Source organism: Leopardus geoffroyi, chromosome B4 (genome assembly GCF_018350155.1).
Source record: "Leopardus geoffroyi isolate Oge1 chromosome B4, O.geoffroyi_Oge1_pat1.0, whole genome shotgun sequence".
Classification (NCBI taxonomy): Eukaryota; Metazoa; Chordata; class Mammalia; order Carnivora; family Felidae; genus Leopardus; species Leopardus geoffroyi.
In genome coordinates, this window is record NC_059341.1 from 117,287,290 (window position 1) to 117,305,739 (window position 18,450).

Sequence of the window (18,450 nt, forward strand, 5' to 3'; positions counted from 1 at the left end):
TATTCCTTCTCCAACCCTTTGCTGGTTTCTCTTCATCTCTGAGTTAACTTCTCCCTCTCACACCTCCCTTCTTCTCTCTACCTATACTCCCTTTGTAAGCTTACCCATTTGAAAGGCTTTAAAAACTATTTAGACCCTGACAACTCACAAATATACATATCTACTTCTGACCTCACACCTGACCCCCAAACTTTTATACCCACTTTCTACATAACATCTCTAAAAGGCATCTCAAGGTCAACTTATCCAACATATCCAAAAATGAACTCCTGGTCTTTCTCACCAAACCTGTTTTTCCCTTAGTTTTTACTTACTTCAATAAATAGCAACTCCATTCTTCTAGCTGTTCAGGTCAAAGGCTCTGGTGTTATCTTTGGATATCTTTATCCTATCTTTTTCTCACATTCTATATCCATTCCATAACAAACCCAGTCATCTCTACCTTAAACTATATCCAGAATCAACCTTATTGCCCCTCTTTCAGAACTATCACACTAGGTGATCTACAATCATCCCTTGCCTAGATTATTACTATAGATAGGCTCTTATCTAATCTTCTGCTTTTCCCCCCAGTTCTTAAAATTGAATCTCAACACACAAGCCTAGTCATTTAATCAGGTCCAGTGACCCCTCTACACTCAGATTCTGCAATGGCTTCCCATGTCACTCAGTATAAAAGCCCGCATAACAGTGGCACCCAAGGTCTTTCATGATCTGACCGTCTCCGTCCCCTCTTTTTTTTTTTTTTTGCTATTTATTTATTTATTTATTTATTTATTTATAGATATTTATTTATTTTGAGAGAGAGAGATAGGGAGTGAGCAAGGAAAGGGCAGAAAAAGAGGGAGACAGAGAATCCCAAGCAGGCTCCACAGCTATCAGCATGGAGCCTGACAAGGGGCCTGAACCCATGAATCATGAGATCATGACCTGAGCTGAAATCAAGAGTTCGATGCTTAACGGACTGAGCCATCCAGGCGCACCTCTCTTATTATTATTATTTTTTAATGTTTATTTATTTTTGAGAGAGAGAGAGAGAGTGGGGAAGGGTAGAGAGAGAAGGGGACAGAGGATCTGAAGTGGGCTCAGTGCTGACAGCAGCAAGCCTGATGCGGGGCTCAAACTCAACTCATGAACTCTGAGATCATAACCTGAGCTGAAGTTGGATGTTCAACCAACTGAGACACATAGATGCCTCTCCCTTTCCTCTTATTCTTATAATCTTATCTCCTACTACTCTCTTCCAATTCATTCTGCTTCAGCCACACTGGCCCCCTTGTTATCCTCAAATAGACCAAGGATGCTTCTCACTGTTATGTACTATACACCCTTACATCCATCTTCTGCTCAAATATTACTATAGAAATGGAGCCATTTTGAACACCCTATACAATATAGCATCACCCTCTTCCCCTTGAACCTGTTTTTTTCTCTAAGGCACATATCACTATTTGATATTCTATATATTTACTTGTTTATTTGGCTTTAATTTGTTTCCTTTTGCTCCAATGAAAGCCATGAAGCAGAGGCTTTGTTTTGTTCATTACTGTTTCTCTAGCACATATTTGCTCAACAAATATTAGTATAAAGAGAAAAAAGATAGATTTAGGTCCAGATAGCAATGTTAGTGGGTTAGTGGCTTTGCTCAGATGTGATCCTTCTTTAAGATGGGAGCCATGAGGGGCACCTGGGTGGTTCAGTCGGTTAAGCGTCCGACTTCAGCTCAGGTCATGATTTCACAGTCCATGAGTTTGAGCCCTGCATCAGGCTCTGTGCTGACAGCTCAGAGCCTGGAGCCTGTTTTGGATTCTGTGTCTCCCTCTATCTCTGCCCCTCCCCTGCTCATGCTCTGTCTCTCTCTGTCTCAAAAATAAATAAAATCATTAAAAAGTTTTTTTAAAAAGATAGGAGCCATGAGTTGGATATAGAACATTTATATCCCAAGCACATATTTTACTGAGCAACATCAAAGGTATCTTCAAGCCTCTGATAGTTGATATAATAAAATCTAGGAGGACAATCAAGCATACATTGCATGGACACTGTGTTACACAGAATACACAGAGAAGACACAGTCCTTCCCTTTCAGGAGCTTAAAATCTATAATCTGGCTACTATCTTTACTCATTTATTCAATCAGTATCTATTGCATAAGAAACCAAAACTGATTTCACTACACTATCAGAGGTATGAACAAAAGTACTTTAAATGGGCTGTCCTTTGAAATGCTCCCTAAACCAGTTGCTCAAAGACTTCTAAGACAGCTAACCAAGTCATTACAATTTCAAAGTGTTTTCTTCCACCAAGTCAGTGTGGTAAAACATTATCAACACTCGATGGAATTTCACTTGCATAAAGTTTTTATTAAATGGTAAACAGCACTGGGACACCTGGGTGGCTCATTTGGTTAAATCACTGTGGCTCAGGTCACGATTTCAGGGATTGTGAGTTTGAGCCCTGAATTCGGCTCTGTGCTGATGGCTCAGAGCCTGGAGCCTAGAGTCTGCTTCAGATTCTGTGTCTCCCTCTCTCTCTGCTCCTCCCCTGCTCACACTCTGTCTCTGTCTCTCTCTCAAAAACAAATAAAACATTAAAAATTAAAAAAATTTTTAAAAATGGTAAACAGCACTAAAGAGTTACTTGTATTTCTCTTCTAAATAATAATTCCATTCACATAATGTGAAAAATAACAGTACTTTCCCAACTAAGTATTTAAGTAAAGTAAAAGGGAATGTTTTTAAGATGAAAAGGTATTTTAATTTGCATAAGAATTCTAAATGTAGATCTTAAATCTTTGATCTTTAGGCATTAGTTATATTTTCACTGATATTTAAAAGATGGAAGACCCATTTTTGAAAACTTTAAATATAATAACTCATGAAATTTCTCTATCTCTTTATAGCTTTAAAGTTGCTTTCATAAACATCATTTTACTAAACTCCAATACAAACTGTATGAGCCATACTGTGTTATCTTCACTTTAAGGTATTTTTTTTTTGTAACATCCTGTAAATATGCATTCATAATTGTCAGATTTACCTATTGCTCAAATGAAATGATAAAAACTACTTATTTCAATAATAATATTAACACCTACCATTTATTAATTGCCTCAGTTTTATTATATGTAAGATAAGGTCAATAATTTTACTTCCTTCAGAGGGTTGTTGAGAAATTGAATGTGCATTTTAAAAATAATACTTACCTGTCTGGTTTATTTTTCAGACAGAAGCTCAAATAATGGACTACACATTTCAAAACCAGACTTAAAAACCTTAAGGAGATAATCAACAATGAAGGTCTTGGCACCTGGCTCAGTGTTAAAAGTAGCCCCATTTCTCTAGGAACAGCACATATGAAGAAATGACTCACTCATTCAAGAAATATTCATCAGCACAGTTCTAGGCGCTAGAGAGACATGGCAAAGAGAACGGAACTCTACCTCATGGACCTTAATGGGGAAGACAGGAAGGAAAAATGAAAGGAAGAAGAAGGAGGGGAGAGAGAAAGGAAGGCAATGAAAATTACAGATAGTGATAACTGTAATAAGGAAAATAAAACAAGACACTGTAATAGAGTGACGGGGGTGGTGTATGTTTGGCTTTCTTGGATTGGGAGATCAGGGATGGCCTTTCTGAGGTGGCATTTGCAATGAAACTAAAATAATAAGGAGGAAGAGCCAAGCATAAAATAATATGGCAGAAAAACATTCAAAGGAGAGTGTACAGCAGATGCAAAGAACCAAAAGCAGGTGGGCTTGGTTGTTAAAAGAACAGATAGGCCATAATGTCTGGGGAGCAATGGCATGCAAGGAAGTCAGAGGGCAGGTAGGAGAGGAAATGACAGAAGGACTTGCAGCTCATGGTAAAAAGTGTGGATTTTACTCCTGGTGCAGTGGCAGCAGTAGGATAGCCAGTGGAAGAAACAGGGTGTTTCTAATTGGAATGAACAGAAGCAATGCTTAAGACATGCATCAAATAAGAAAGCCGGGCAGCCAATAAAGCCCTGGAGCCTTATGATAAACAGACCTACTTATTGCCCCTATGACAACCTGAACTCATTTACTGGGTGCCAATTATAAGCCAACTACTGTGAATGTAAAATAACCAAGTTATGTCGAATTGTTTTTCAAACAGAAAGAGTTGGAAATAAAAAGACAATAGACTTCTGAAAAGAGCAGCAACTTGCAGTGGTCTTGAGAAAAGTTATAGCAGGCTCAAAACAACAAACAAACAAACAAACAAACAAACAAACAAACAAACTCTACCACATGAGAGTATACTATGGTTTCTCAACCCTGGCCCTATTGACATTTTGGACCAGATAATTCTCTGTTGTGGAGGGCAGTCCTGTGCATTGTAGGATGTTTAGTGTTGCATCCTTAGTTATGGCAACCACAAATGTCTTCAGATATTGCCAAATGCCCCTTGTGGGGCAAAGTTGCCCCTGCTCAAGAACTCACTGGTATAACTGACAGCTTTTAACCTTATACAACCTTGTGATACATGTTCTAAGATGAGTTGGAGTATTTTAATTTCCAAGTTAAAAAACTGTAGTAATTAGCGGGTAAAAAACATTGTGAAATGACTAGTTCCATCATTTCATTTATATTTAAGGGCGGACACAAATCTGTATTAAGCCCATTCTGTGTGTTAAGCATTGCTTTTAGGACTGGGAATAGATAAGTGATCAAGTAGATTTAAAAAAATCCTTCCCTATAGACCTGATACTCTCACAAGGGGAGGGAGAGCAAACAAAGAAATAGGAATGACATTTATAATGTTATAGAAAGTGATAAATGCATGAGGAAAGTTAGGAAGAAGAATAGGGAATGCCAAAGTGAGGACAGGGTAGAAATTTGAAATAGGATAATCAAGAAAAGTCTCATCAAAAAGGTAATATATAAGTAAAATATGAAAAGGAACAGGAAGAAGCGTCCCTGGGTGGCTCAGTTGGTTAAGCATCGGACTCCTGATATCAGCTTAGGTCATGATCTCATTGTTTGTGAGCCGATGTGGGGCTCTGTGCTACCAGTAAGGAGCATGATAGGGATTTTCTCTCTCCCTCTCTGTCTGCCCCTCCCCTGCTCTCTCTCTCAAAATAAGTACACTTAAAAAAGAAAAAGGAACAGAAAGTAAGCAATGCAGAAACCAAAGGGTACATCTAGTACAAACCCTGTAAAGCAAAACTGAGGCTGGGTTTGTGTGGAAAGCGGCAAACAGAGTGACTGGTCAGATATGACCAATTATGCTTCAATTAATCACTGATCTAGCTAAAATAAAGTTCTCTGATTGGCTTCATGGTCAACTTTGAAATAGGAAATTCCTTGATATAGTTTCTTAAGGGATGGGGAATAGGAAGCACTGGTCCTGAGCACCTATAACTCTTTGAAAATGTAAAGTGATCCCAGCAATTGAAGAGTAATTCCAAATATTTTACCTATAAATAGCTCTTGAGGTGTATCTCAAATGGGGGAAATGGACTTCACGTTCTCTTTTTTCCCATATTTTCCTTTTTGGTTTCATCTAAAATGAAAGAAAACTTTCTGATTAAAAAGCAGAGAAAAATACTGGTCCAAAGCTAATTATTTTTAGAAATGCAAACTACAATTTGATGAGACTGAGGTATATTATTACCTGATCAAAGAAATAGATGGGCCCAATATCCAAAGATTTGGCTTCAGTAAAGTCTTCCATTCTGCCATGAGACCTAAGAAGGAGAAATTAGAACTCTGAAGACAAGTTATCATGTTTATAGGTGATTTTTCAAAGCACTTTACACTTCGAAAGTTTAGATGTTGTATTTTCAATGAAATGTAAAAAAAATTTGGGGTGGGAAATGCAACTGTTCTTTTATCTCTATCTTTGCTTCATAGGCTATCAACTTGACATAGATGCAATCAGAAGGATTGCATGCTATAGGCAAACAAAGCGATAGCACATCCCTGCCAAGTATCTTAACCTGGGCACTACTGACATTTTGGGCCATATAATTCTTTGTGGTAAGAAGCTACCTTGAGCATTGTAACATGTTTAGCAGCATCTCTGGTGTCTACCTACTAGACACCAGTAGCATACCCTCCCAGTTATGGCAACAAAAAGTGTTCCCTGACATTGTCAAATATCTCTTGGGGATCAAAACTGCCCCTGGTTGTGAATGGCTGTGCCAATGCAATGGCCAGGGAAAAAGGTTTGACAGGGAAGGAACTGGTTAAGATAATTAACACTGCTGATGACAGGGCCATTTATAGCAATGCCATTCAAAATATGGTCTCTGGAGGCGGGGCCTCAGGATCACCTGGGACCTTGTTAGAAATGCCAATCCTCACTCAGACCTCATGTATAGCGTATCAGAATCTCCAGAGGTGGCATCTAAGAACCGGTGGTTGAACAAGCCCTCCAGGTGATTCTGAAAAATGCCTAAGTTTGGGAAGCATGGACTAAGAGGACACATTTTACCTAGTAGGCTGTGAAAACCCACTTGTGACTGGGGGCAGTGGGGTGGAGTCTGGGGCTGGCTAAACCATAGCTAACTGGCCTAATGGATTTGTAGTAGAAGGATGAAGGAGCACACAGTGGAGGACTGAGTAGCAGCAACAACATCAATGGACTGGGAAATGGGATGGACTGAGGGTCATTAGCTATTACTATTATTAATAAAGAAAAATTTCAGAGGCCCAGATTGGATTAGCCCATCCTTTAAGTAGGAGAATGTCTTTAAAATGAAGATTTGAAGGAGAGCAAAACTCCTATTTATCTACACATCTCCATCTCATTGTCCTGCCACTGTAGCTGAAGATTCTACTTTAAGTGAATCCAGTATCTCAAAAATCCTCGGTTAAAATGTAAAAATACAGGCATTTATGTTGTAACATGTTATGTACATTCATGAAAAACCTTATGTCTTGCAATATTTTGCACTAGAAATAATAGGGCTTATGGGAAAAACAGGGTTATGGTGCACCACTTAAAATCCATGCTACTTTGGAACCAGAGCACAAAAAAATCACACGCCAGTAATTGGCACCTGAGGAGAAACTTAAACAACCCTGGCAGGCGCTTATAGCAGAAGCTGCTTCAGGGATATATTTTTTTAAAAATGTTAAGAGTAGAAATTCAAACTGATGGGTAATGTAGATGAAGTAGGGCTCCTTGCCAGTGGGGTTGCTTTAAGGCATGCACAGAGAGAAGTGAAACCTGCTACCGTGTGAGAGAGTACCTTTCTGGGGAGACATCCTGGGTACTAGTGCTCATTTTTTATTTTTTATTTTTTTTAAGAGTTGAAAGATTTCTTGCCTGTGTCGCAGCTGAGCTGAAGGCCTTTTCCCACCCTAATAAAGGTTACAATTCTATTACCTCTGCTGTGGCCTCCTTTCACTGGAAAAATCAAGTATGAAAATTTGAGGATGACAAATTCCATGCTATGCTGAGATCAGTCTCTCATTTAATAATTATTAGTTAATTTGCTTTATAAAAACACAAATTGTGGTCAAGCATGCTACAGTTGACCCTTGAACAGCATGGGTTTGAACTGTATGAGTCTACTTATAATGCAGAGATTTTATAGTACTATAAATGTATTTTCTTCTTTTTCTTAACGTTTATTTATTGATTTTTGAGAGACAGCAAGCTAGCAGGGGAGGGGCAGAGAGAGAGAATCCCAAGCAGGCTCCATGCTGCCAGCAGAGACCAATGTGGGGCTCGAATTCATGAACAGTGAGATCATGACCTGAGCCAAAACCAAGAGTCGGATGCTTAACCAACTTAGCTACCCAGGTGCCCTCATAAATGTATTTTCTCCTTATGATTTTCTTAATAACATTTTCTTTTCTCTAGCTTACAACCTACAAAATAAGTATTGATCAATTATTTATGTTATTGATAAGGCTTCAGGTCAATAGTAGGCTATTAGTTAAGCTTTGAGGAGTAAAAAGTTGTAGGTGGATTTTCAGTTGTGTTGGGGGTCAGTGCCCTTACCCCCAGTGTTGTTCAAAAGTCAACTGCAGTTGATCAATGAATTAGAACTGAGTCTAGAAATAAGCCCTCACATCTATTGTTAATTAATTTTTGGCAAAGGTGCCACAATAATTCAATGAAAGAAAGAATAGTCTTTTCAGCACATGGTAATCAGACAACTGGATATCTACATACAAAAGAATGAAATTAGATCCCTACATCACACCATATACAAAAATCAATTCAAGGGGTGCCTGGGTGGCTCAGTAGATTAAGTATCTGACTCTTAATTTCAGCTCAGGTCATCATCTCACCCCACACTGGCTCTGCTCTGATAGTGTGGAGTCTGCTTGGGATTCTCTCTCTCCCCTCTCTTTGTCCCTCCTATGCACACATGTGCTCTCTCTCTCTCTCAAAACAAACAAATAAACTCTAAAAAATCAAAATGAATCAGAGAATGGGAAAAATAATTGCAAAGCATACCCTATGTAATAAGAATCTAGTATCTAGAATATATAAAGAACTCTTAAATTCAACAAAAAGACAAAAGATGAATGACTCAATTTAAAAATGGACCAAAGATTTGGAAAAACATTTCTCCAAAGAATATATGCAAATAGCCCATAACACATGAAAAGATGCTCACCATCATTAGTAATTAGCTAAATTACAATCAAAACCACTACATACCTATTGGGATGATTATAATTTAAAAAAAGACAATAATAAGTGTTGACAACATATGGAGAAATTAGAAACCTCATACATAGCTGGTAGGACTGTATAATGCTGCAGTTGCTTTTGAAAATAGTCTGGTAGTTCATCAAAATGTTGAACATAGAATTATCCCATATGACTCAGCACTTGTACTCCTAGATATACATCCAAGAGAAACGAAAACATATATGTCCACACCAAAACTTATACAGGGATGTTCATAGTAGCATTATTCATAATAGCTAAAAAATAGCAACAACATAAATGTCTGTTAATTGATGGATGAAAAATATTCTATAATTAAATAGCAGTAGTAATATATTAAAAACTACAGAATTACACCCTTAAAATGATGAATTTTTGACATGTAAATTACCATTTTTAAAAAAAGAGTACCCAAAAGTCTCTGCCAGTTCCAACTTCTACCCATAACAACCTAAAGATATCAAATTCCAAAGTTCAAGCCCTCAAAAATATCTGAGTGCCTTAAAAAGTACCAACCTTCTGTCTCACCAGTTGCTGCAATTTTCAGACCCAAGGAATATTAGAGATCTGTTGGTTCTGACTCCAAAATAACTTTGTACCAGAGTTCCGTTCAGAACTTCAAGACCAACTGATTCCATTCATGTCTTTTATTTTGGTCATCCTCAGTCACTGGAAATGTAAACTTGGAACTTCTGGATTAAGAGAGCCAGTTGAGCACCAAGTCGTCTACATTCTGGAATTTGTATAAAGTTAGAATGTCTTTATTTATAATTACCAGAAATTTAACAACACAGAAATATGATATCTCATATGTTTGGAGGTAGAATAAGTAGCCTATGGATTCCAATTCATTGGCTGAATGACATCACCAAGGATCCAGCATCATCCCATCTTTCTGTTCTGTGTTCTTCAGATTTCATCCCCAAGGATCATTTTCAGCTTTGAAAACACCTAAAAGAAGGGACCATATTTTCTTTTGTGTTTTTTTTTAACTTAGGAAACGTTTTCCAGATGTTCTCAATGGGTTTTTCTTTTCAAATTTTTTATTTATTTACTTACTATATATTTACATTAAAGATTTTTTTGAGAGGCACCCGGGTGGCTCAGTCAGTTAAGTGTCCGACTCTTGGTTTCAGCTCAGGTCATGATCTTGCAGTTCACAGGTTCAAGCCATGCCTCGGGCTCTGCACTGACAACATAGTAGCATTATTCATATGACATATGACATATCATATGACAGAGCCTGCTTGGGATTCTCTCTCCTCTTTTTCTCTCTTTCTCTAATAAGTAAATAAACTTAAAAAAATTTTTTTGAGTATAGCTGACAATGTTACATTACTTCTAGGCGTACAACATAGTGATTCAACATCTTTATACATTATGCTGTGCTCACAAGTGTAGCTGCCATCTGTCACCATACAATGCTATTACAATATCATGGACGATATGTTTTCCCTATACTGTACCCTTTTATTTTTTTTTAATTTTTTAAAGATTTTATTTTTAAGTAATCTCTACTTCCGATTGAGACTTGAACTTACAACCTCAAGATCAAGAATTGCATGCTCCAGTGATCAAGCCAGCCATGTGCCGCTATACCTTTCATTCCCAGGACTGATTCATTTCATAACTGGAAGCCTGTATCTCCCACTCCTCTTCACCCATTTTGGCCTTCCTTCCACCCGCCTTCCCTCTGGCAACCTTCAGTTTGTTCTGTTTATTCATTTGCTTTGTTTTTTAGATTCTACATATGAGTGAAATCATATGGTATTTCTTTTTCTCAGTCTGACTTATTTTGCTTAGTTTAATATCCTCCAGGTCCATCCATGTTGTTGCAAATGGCAAGATCTCATCCTTTTTGTGGCTGCATCACATTCCACTGCATGTGTGTGTGTGTGTGTGTGTACACATATGTCAATAAACATTTAGGTTGCTTCCATACCTTGGCTATTTTATTTATTTTTTAACATCACTTTTTTTTAGTTAATTATTTAATTTTAAAATTTACATCCAAGTTAGTTACCATATAGTACAACAAAGATTTCAGGTGTAGATTCTTTAATGCCCCTTACCCATTTAGCCCATCACCCCCTCCCACAACCCCTACAGCAACCCTTTGCTTGTTCTCTATATTTAACAGTCATTTATGTTTTGTCCCCCTCCCTGTTTTTATATTATTTTTGCTTCCCTTACCTTGTGTTCAACTGTTCTGTGTCTTAAAGTCCTCATATGAGTGAAGTCATATGATATTTGTCTTTCTCTGACTAATTTCACATAGCATAATACCCTCCAGTTCCATCCACGTAGTTGCAAATGGCAAGACTTCATTCTTTTTGATTGCCAAGTAAAACTCCATTGTATATATATACCACATTTTCTTTATCCATTCATCTGCCGATGGACATCTGGGCTCTTTCTATACTTTGGCTATTGTTGATAGCACTGCTATTAACATTGGGGTGCATGTGCCCCTTCGAAATAGCACACCTGTATCCTTTGGATAAATACTTAGTAGTGCAATTGCTGGGTCATAGGGTAGTTCTATTTTTAATTTTTTTGAGGAATCTTCATACTATTTTCCAGAGTGGTTGCACCAGCTTGCATTCCCACCAGCAATGCAAAAGAGATCCTCTTTCTCCACATCCTCACCAACATCTGTTGTTGCCTGAGTTGTTAATGTTAGTCATTCTGACAGGTGTGAGGTGGTATCCAATATGGTTTTGATTTGTATTTCCCTAATGATGAGTGATGTTGAGCATTTTTTCATGTGTTGGTTGGCCATCTGGATGTCTTCTTTGGAGAAGTGTCTATTCATGTCTTTTGCCCATTTCTTCACTGGATTAGTTTTTTGGGTGTTGAGTTTGATAAATTCTTTTTTTTTTAATTTTTTTAATTTTTTCAACGTTTATTTATTTTTGGGACAGAGAGAGACAGAGCATGAACGGGGGAGGGGCAGAGAGAGGGGGAGACACAGAATCGGAAACAGGCTCCAGGCTCTGAGCCATCAGCCCAGAGCCCGACGCGGGGCTCGAACTCACAGACCGCGAGATCATGACCTGGCTGAAGTCGGACGTTTAACCGACTGCGCCACCCAGGCGCCCCGAGTTTGATAAATTCTTTATAGATTTTGGATACTAACCCTTTATGTGATATGTCATTTGCAAATATCTTCTCCCATTCCTTTCCATACTGTTTTGCTGATTGTTTCCTTCTCTGTGCAGAAGCTTTTTATTTTGATGAGGTCCCAATACTTCAGTTTTGCTTTTGTTTCCCTTGTCTCTGGAGATGTGCCGAGTAAGAAGTTGCTGTGGCCGAGATCAACGAGGTTTTTACCTTTCTCCTGTAGGATTTTTATGGTTTCCTGTCTTACAAATAGGTCTTTCATCCATTTTGAGTTTATTTTTGTGTAAGGTTTAAGAAAGTAGTCCAGTCTTCCCAGGACCATTTGCTGAAGAGACTGTCTTTATTCCATTGGATGTTCTTTCCTGCTTTGTCAAAGATTAGTGGATCATACATTTGTGGGTCGATTTCTGGGTTCTCTGTTCTGTTCCATTGATCTGAGTGTCTGTTTTTCTGCCACATATCTTGGCTATTTTAAATACTACTGCAATAAACATAAGGGTGTATACATCTTTTTGAATTGGTATTTTCATTTTCTTTGGGTAAATACCCAGTAGGGGAATTACTGGATCATATGGTATTTCTATTTTTAATTTTTTGGGTATCCTCCTTACTGTTTCCCACAGTGGTTGTATCAGTTTACATTCCCACCAACAGTGCAGGAGAGTTCCTTTTTCTCCACATCCTTGCCAACACTTGTTTTTTATTGCGTTTTTTATTTTAGCAATTCTGATAGGTGTAAGGTAGTATTTCATTGCAGTTTTGATTTGCATTTTCTTGATATTAGTGATGTTGAGCATCTTTTCATGTGTCTGTTGACCACCTGTGTATCTGCTTTGGGAAAATATCTATTCAGATCCTCTGTCTATTTCTTAATCGGATTGTTTGTTTTTTTGGTGTTGAATTGTATAGTTCTTTATATATTTTGGATATTAGTCCTTTATTTAATATATCATTTACAAATATCTTCTACCATTCAATGGTTTTTCTTCATGTCTCATTGACCAAAATTGTGACACATGTCCTTCCTAAACAAGTCACAGGAAGGATCAGAATTGTTGTGTATTAGCTTAGCCCAATCAGGGTGTACCCTGGAGGATACATTCATCTGGTCAGGCACATGGTTAGGCAAAGACAACTGACCAAAAGCAGGGTTATGTTAGCAAGGAAAAAACGAAAATGAATTCTGGGTAGACTTCCAACAGTGTCCATTACAGGCATCCAATGTCTATGGTTAGTTTTTTCATCCATTCACATTAAAGCAAAACTTCCCAGTTGGCAAAGCTCTGCCCATGGACATAGAAGTCACAGTTCTCCCACTGCATTATTGTAAAATACGAACACGTAAGCAACACCCATCAGACATGTAAGGAAAATGTCCAACATGAAAATGAAAGATCATAATAAAGAATTCTACTGTCAATCATGATAAAGCAACTGATACTGGATATAAGACTTTCCACCAAAAACAACCATCAAACTAGGCAAAATAAATGTTTTTAGACATTGATCAATAGGAAACACAGAACTATTATCCCTACAAAAGAGAAACAAATGAACGAGCTTCAGGATTGCAGTGGCTTTTGTCTGGGGGCACTTTCCACTGGAAAGGCCAAATAAAGCATGGTGGTGTATCTGAGCTGAGGAGATGGAGACCAGATATCATTGAGAAGGAAGTTGCACAGAGAAGTCTGCACAGGAAAAGACTGCAAGACTAGGCAAAGGGCAACTATTAGGAAGAGAACAACTATGGAGAAACTATGGGTTGAACAATGATCAGAGGTTGAACAGGAATGGGAGATGTTGGTGTTCCAACCAACCACAGTGGAAAGGTCTATTTAACTATCCGAGAAATTTAGTAGAAATCCCAGAAAGCCTAGGTTTTATGAATGGGGTTAAACTAGCACTACAGTAGCATACTTCATGAGAAATATAATGACATAAACGTTAAACTTTTTCTAGTAACCTCTTGGAAAAAAAGTAAAAAAGTAAACAAAATTAATGTAAATAAAATATTTTACCCAATATGTCCAAAAATGATCATTTCAACACAGAAAATTATTAATGAGATAGTTTACAATCTTTTTCATACTAAGTCTTTGAAATTCAGTGTTCATTTTACACTTACAGCACACTTCAATTTTGACTAGTCACATTTCAATTATTTAATAGCCCTATGTGGTTAGTGGATTTCGTATTGAACACTGGTGTCCTAGAGTAAGGGGTATTCTAGCTCTAAAAACAAAACTTAAAAACAAACCTTGAAAGTGTCACACTGAGATGCAAGTAAATTAACTATTTTAGCAATATTCAATACTCCATCATGAAAGAGAATAAAAGTCTTTCAGAGTAGTGTCTGTAGTTTCTAGCCTAAGATAGCAAATTACAAGACATGAGAATTGGAAAATGTGACTCTCGACCAGGAGAAAAAAATGTAAACTCAGAAATGAAAGAGATGATGAAAATAGGGGATAAGGACTTAAAAGTAGCTATTATGTGTTTAAATATTTAAAGGAAAACATAAATGTAGTAAGACAACAAATAGAAAATCTCAATAGAGAAATGGAAACTATAAAAAAAGAACAAAATGGAAATTCTAGAACTGAAGAAAATAGTATCTGAAATGAAAAGGTAACCAGATAAGCTTCATCAGAATTAGACACTATAAAAGTGACCTTGAAGGCAAAGCAATGAAACCATCCAAACTGAAGCAAAAAAGAAAAAAAAAAAATCAAAATCAACCAAATAAGACAATTTCAAGTTGTCTGATTCTGTGTCTGGTGAGGTCCAGCTTCCTGGTTTATAGACAGCTGTGTCCTCACATAGTGGAAGGGGCAAGGGACCTCTTTGGAGCCTCTTTTATAAGAATACTAATCCTAATCATGAGGGCTCATTACAACCTCATTCACAATACATTCCTAGTTCAACTCAGCCCACCTTGATCTTCAACACTAAAATAACCCTCAGTTCTTTTACAAGTAGTAGGGAACCATGATCAGGAGAGATGGGAAGAGGGAGTCTATGAATGGTACTGTCATTTGTCCTCCAGTATTTCATGTAGTTTTTATCTTTTGTTTATGAACTCTTAATATTGATTCCTATGTATCCCTGACTAATAAACACTTGAAACTTCCATGTAGGTAATGATACTCCTGACATTTTGGCCATAGGAATATTTCTTGGAACCATATATGTCTTTCCCAAAGTTCAGCCTAAATACATGGATGCTACATAGAGATTATGGGGAAGGTAAAGTTCTATTATTAAGTATCTATTCTCCAGTTACAAAAAGAGATAATAATATGTTTGAAGACAAAAGGTAACCTAGGATGTTGTTGGACAGAACTAAAATAGGAAAGGAATTATACCAGAGTACGTGGCAACAGAGCCACACATGTAATTTCAAGAAACACTCTCTCTAGAACAAAAGAGGAGAACACTGCAAGAGTCACTAATAAAGTAAGTTTGGGATAAAGGATCCTTTGCTCTTTGAGCTGGCGTTCAGGATAGTGCATCCCAATCTCTTGTGAGGATCCCTCTTTTGGTGCTAACAAAATTGCTGTCACTAAAGTTACCAGTAGCCTCCTGATAGCTAAAATCAATGCTCTAGTTTGAGAATTCATGCTACTTAATCTTTCTTCAGCAGTTAATATAGTTGACCAAACTTTTATTCTGTAAACCCTTTTTTTCTCCTTATTTCTATGTGATTATTCTCTAAAGCATTTTCTCCTTCTTGTCCTATTATTTCTTTGTACTTTTTTTTAACAGAATTTTCCACTCTTGTTTGTTGTAAACAAAATCCTCAAACATTAGTGTCCTTCTGGGTTGTTGTTTTGGGTCCTGTTCTCTTCTCCCTGAATTACCTCATTCATAGCCTTCCACCCAAGTCCTAATAACTCACATGTCTATATCTCCAGACCCATATTTCTAACTGACTACTAGATATCTTTGTCTGGATGCTCTGCAGGCATCTCAAACTTAAAATGCGCAATGCTTATCTTCCCCTCCAACTCCTACAAAACCTCCTCCTCCTCCTTTATTCCCTATCTCAGAGAGTGGTACCACTATCCACCCAGGAACCCAAGCCAGAAACCTGGGTGTGATCCTCAACTTCTACCTCTCCACATTTAATGGACCATTAAGTTCCTTTAAATCTATGTTCAAAATGTTTCTGCAATCCAACCTCTCCTCTCTGGCCCCCCAACAGCCTTCTGTAAGTTCTTATCAATACTGTTATCAACAGTAACATCTTAGCAAGTCTCCTCTACTACAAGGCTCTGTCATTTCCAATGTTTTCTTTAGAATAGAGGCCATTAGACTTAGAGATCTCACTGTTCAGAAAAGTCTAAAAAATGGTTTTGAGAACCGACATAGTATGGTTTTCTTTTTTTAAAAATTTTGTCAGGGCACAAAACCCAACATCATCTACTCTCACTACCATTTCATAGTAATTTAAAAGACTATTCAACTTCAAAAAATAGAAAGTACCATACCCTCGTTGAAAACAGTTCTTTAGGGGCGCCTGGGTGGCTCAGTCAGTTGAGCATCCGACTTCAGCTCAGGTCATGATCTCGCGGTCTGTGAGTTCGAGCCCTGCGTCAGGCTCTGTGCTGACAGCTCGGAGCCTGGAGCTTGCTTCAGATTCTGTGTCTCCCTCGCTCTCTGCCCCTCCCCCACTCATGCTCTGTCTCTCTCTCTCTCTCTGTCAAAAATAAACATTAAAAAAAAATTAAAAAAAAAAAGAAAACAGTTCTTTAAATATATTTGCCTTTTTATTTTATTTTTTAAGTTTATTTATTTTGAGAGAGAGTGAGAAAGAGCAAGTGTGTGAGCCAGGGAGGGCCAGAGAGACAGGGAAGAAAGAGAATGCCAACCAGGCTCTGTGCTGTGAGTGCACAGCCTGACGGGCTTGATCTCACAAACCATGAGATCGTGACCTAAGCAGAAATCAAGAGTTAGACACTTAGCCGACCCCTATTTGGCTTTTTAAATGAAACCATTTATTGGATGGCAACCATTGCTCTAGAATTTAGACTGCCATCACAGTGACCTTTAGCTAGCTTGAAAATCTCTGTGTTACATAACCATTTAAATTTATCCATATAATCTACATGCATATCCTTTTCTGGCTTTTAATGGCACATAGTAATCATTTTATTTACAGGTTATTGACATGTCTATTATGGCCTTCTATTTTAGACTTTTTTCTAAAATAATAAACTTTAAACATCCCTGTGACATATCACCTTCAGGCCTTACAATACAAGCTATCCTCTAGGGTAACATAAAAGGCCCTTTACAATCTAGTTGTAATTTACTCCTCAGCAAGAACTTACCATAAACATTCCATATTCTTTCATGCCTTTATGCCAGTGGCTCTCGCTGGGAATAACTCCCTGCACCCTTCTATAAGAAGGCATTTGGCAATGTCTGTGTTATGATCTGAATTTTGTTCCCCCCCCAAATTCACATGTTGAAGCCCTAACCTCTATGTGACTGTACTTGGAGACTGGCATGTGTGTGTGTATACACACACACACACACACACACACACACACACACACACACACGGCATATGCATGTATATGCCATGTCATCTATAGATTTTTAAAGAGTTATATCACGTTTTAAAAATAAAGATATGAAAAAAATATCCTTACCCTTAACATTAAGAAATCAAGCCTTCTCAATTTTTTTCCTAATATATTTCTTGCTAACCCATTGCCAGGTCAATAAAACATAAGAGTGCCTTAGGATATCTAGGCCATCAAATGATCCAGACAAATGTAAAATTTTTAGGAGCATGGCTTACTAACAGTAAAGTTAGCTAACATTTATCACTATTGTGTAAGACACTGTGCTACCATGAGTGCTTTCTCTCCATATTGAAATTTAATTTCCATATTCTATGTAGTACTATTATTATACTCATTTTAGAAATAAGGAAACGTATGTTAATGTTAATGTTAGTTAACACAAGTAAGAGAAGTGCAATTTGGAGAAATTAAGTGACTTGTCCAAAGCCATACCACTATCAAGGACTTCAAAATAAAAAGTAAGACTGGGGCTAAAAATGTCCATTTTTTGAATCGAGGTTTTCTTAGCAAAAAATACATTTCTGGACAAAATAATAAATATGTCTTATTGTATCCAGACACCTGGATGGCTCAGTCAGTAGACCATGTGAATCTTGACTTCAAGGTTGTGAGTTTGAGCCCCATGTTAGGTATAGAGATTACTTAAAATCTTTAAAAAATATATGTCTTATTATAATGCATTGACTTTATAAATGGAAAAGTATCTCCCTAAGGAAAAAATACATTTTTATCTGCTTATCTAGTTAGCCATCTGAGACAAAATTACTTCATGTAGCCAGCTAGGAAAAATATTTTAGCCTGTACTGGTATTGAGTTACATTATTTACTTAGATTCTTAGTTCTCTTAGATTCTTTGAGATTTCAACATTTCCCATTCCTTTATCCTATTCAATTTCCTCTTGTAGAGAAACTAAATGAAGAAAAATGATGGAAATAAGGAGTGTAACGGGCTATTATTTTAAGTACTTACTCAGTTATCTCAAACTCTGGAATTTCCTGGAAAACAATCATCCAACAAATATCGACTACCATACTGTTGAGATATATATTGTTTTTATACAACTACCTTGAAGTTT

The 18,450-nt window shown here is 37.3% G+C and overlaps 1 protein-coding gene across 3 annotated transcripts in view; it reads right to left on the minus strand.

The window, feature by feature from the left end:
* The window catches only part of LOC123590328 (uncharacterized protein C3orf20 homolog), a 123,337-nt gene that overhangs the window by 103,053 nt on the left and 1,834 nt on the right, over positions 1–18,450 (minus strand). For 2 of the 3 annotated variants that reach the window (XM_045463351.1, XM_045463349.1), the window contains 2 exons: positions 5,637–5,709; positions 5,440–5,525 (listed from right to left, as the gene is read on the minus strand). In XM_045463351.1, coding sequence (XP_045319307.1) covers positions 5,440–5,525; positions 5,637–5,696 — 146 coding nt within the window. In that variant the 5' untranslated portion in view covers positions 5,697–5,709. Of the gene's footprint in view, positions 1–5,439; positions 5,526–5,636; positions 5,710–9,173; positions 9,597–18,450 lie in introns of those variants that run through there. The other variant, XM_045463350.1, reaches the window with a different exon arrangement.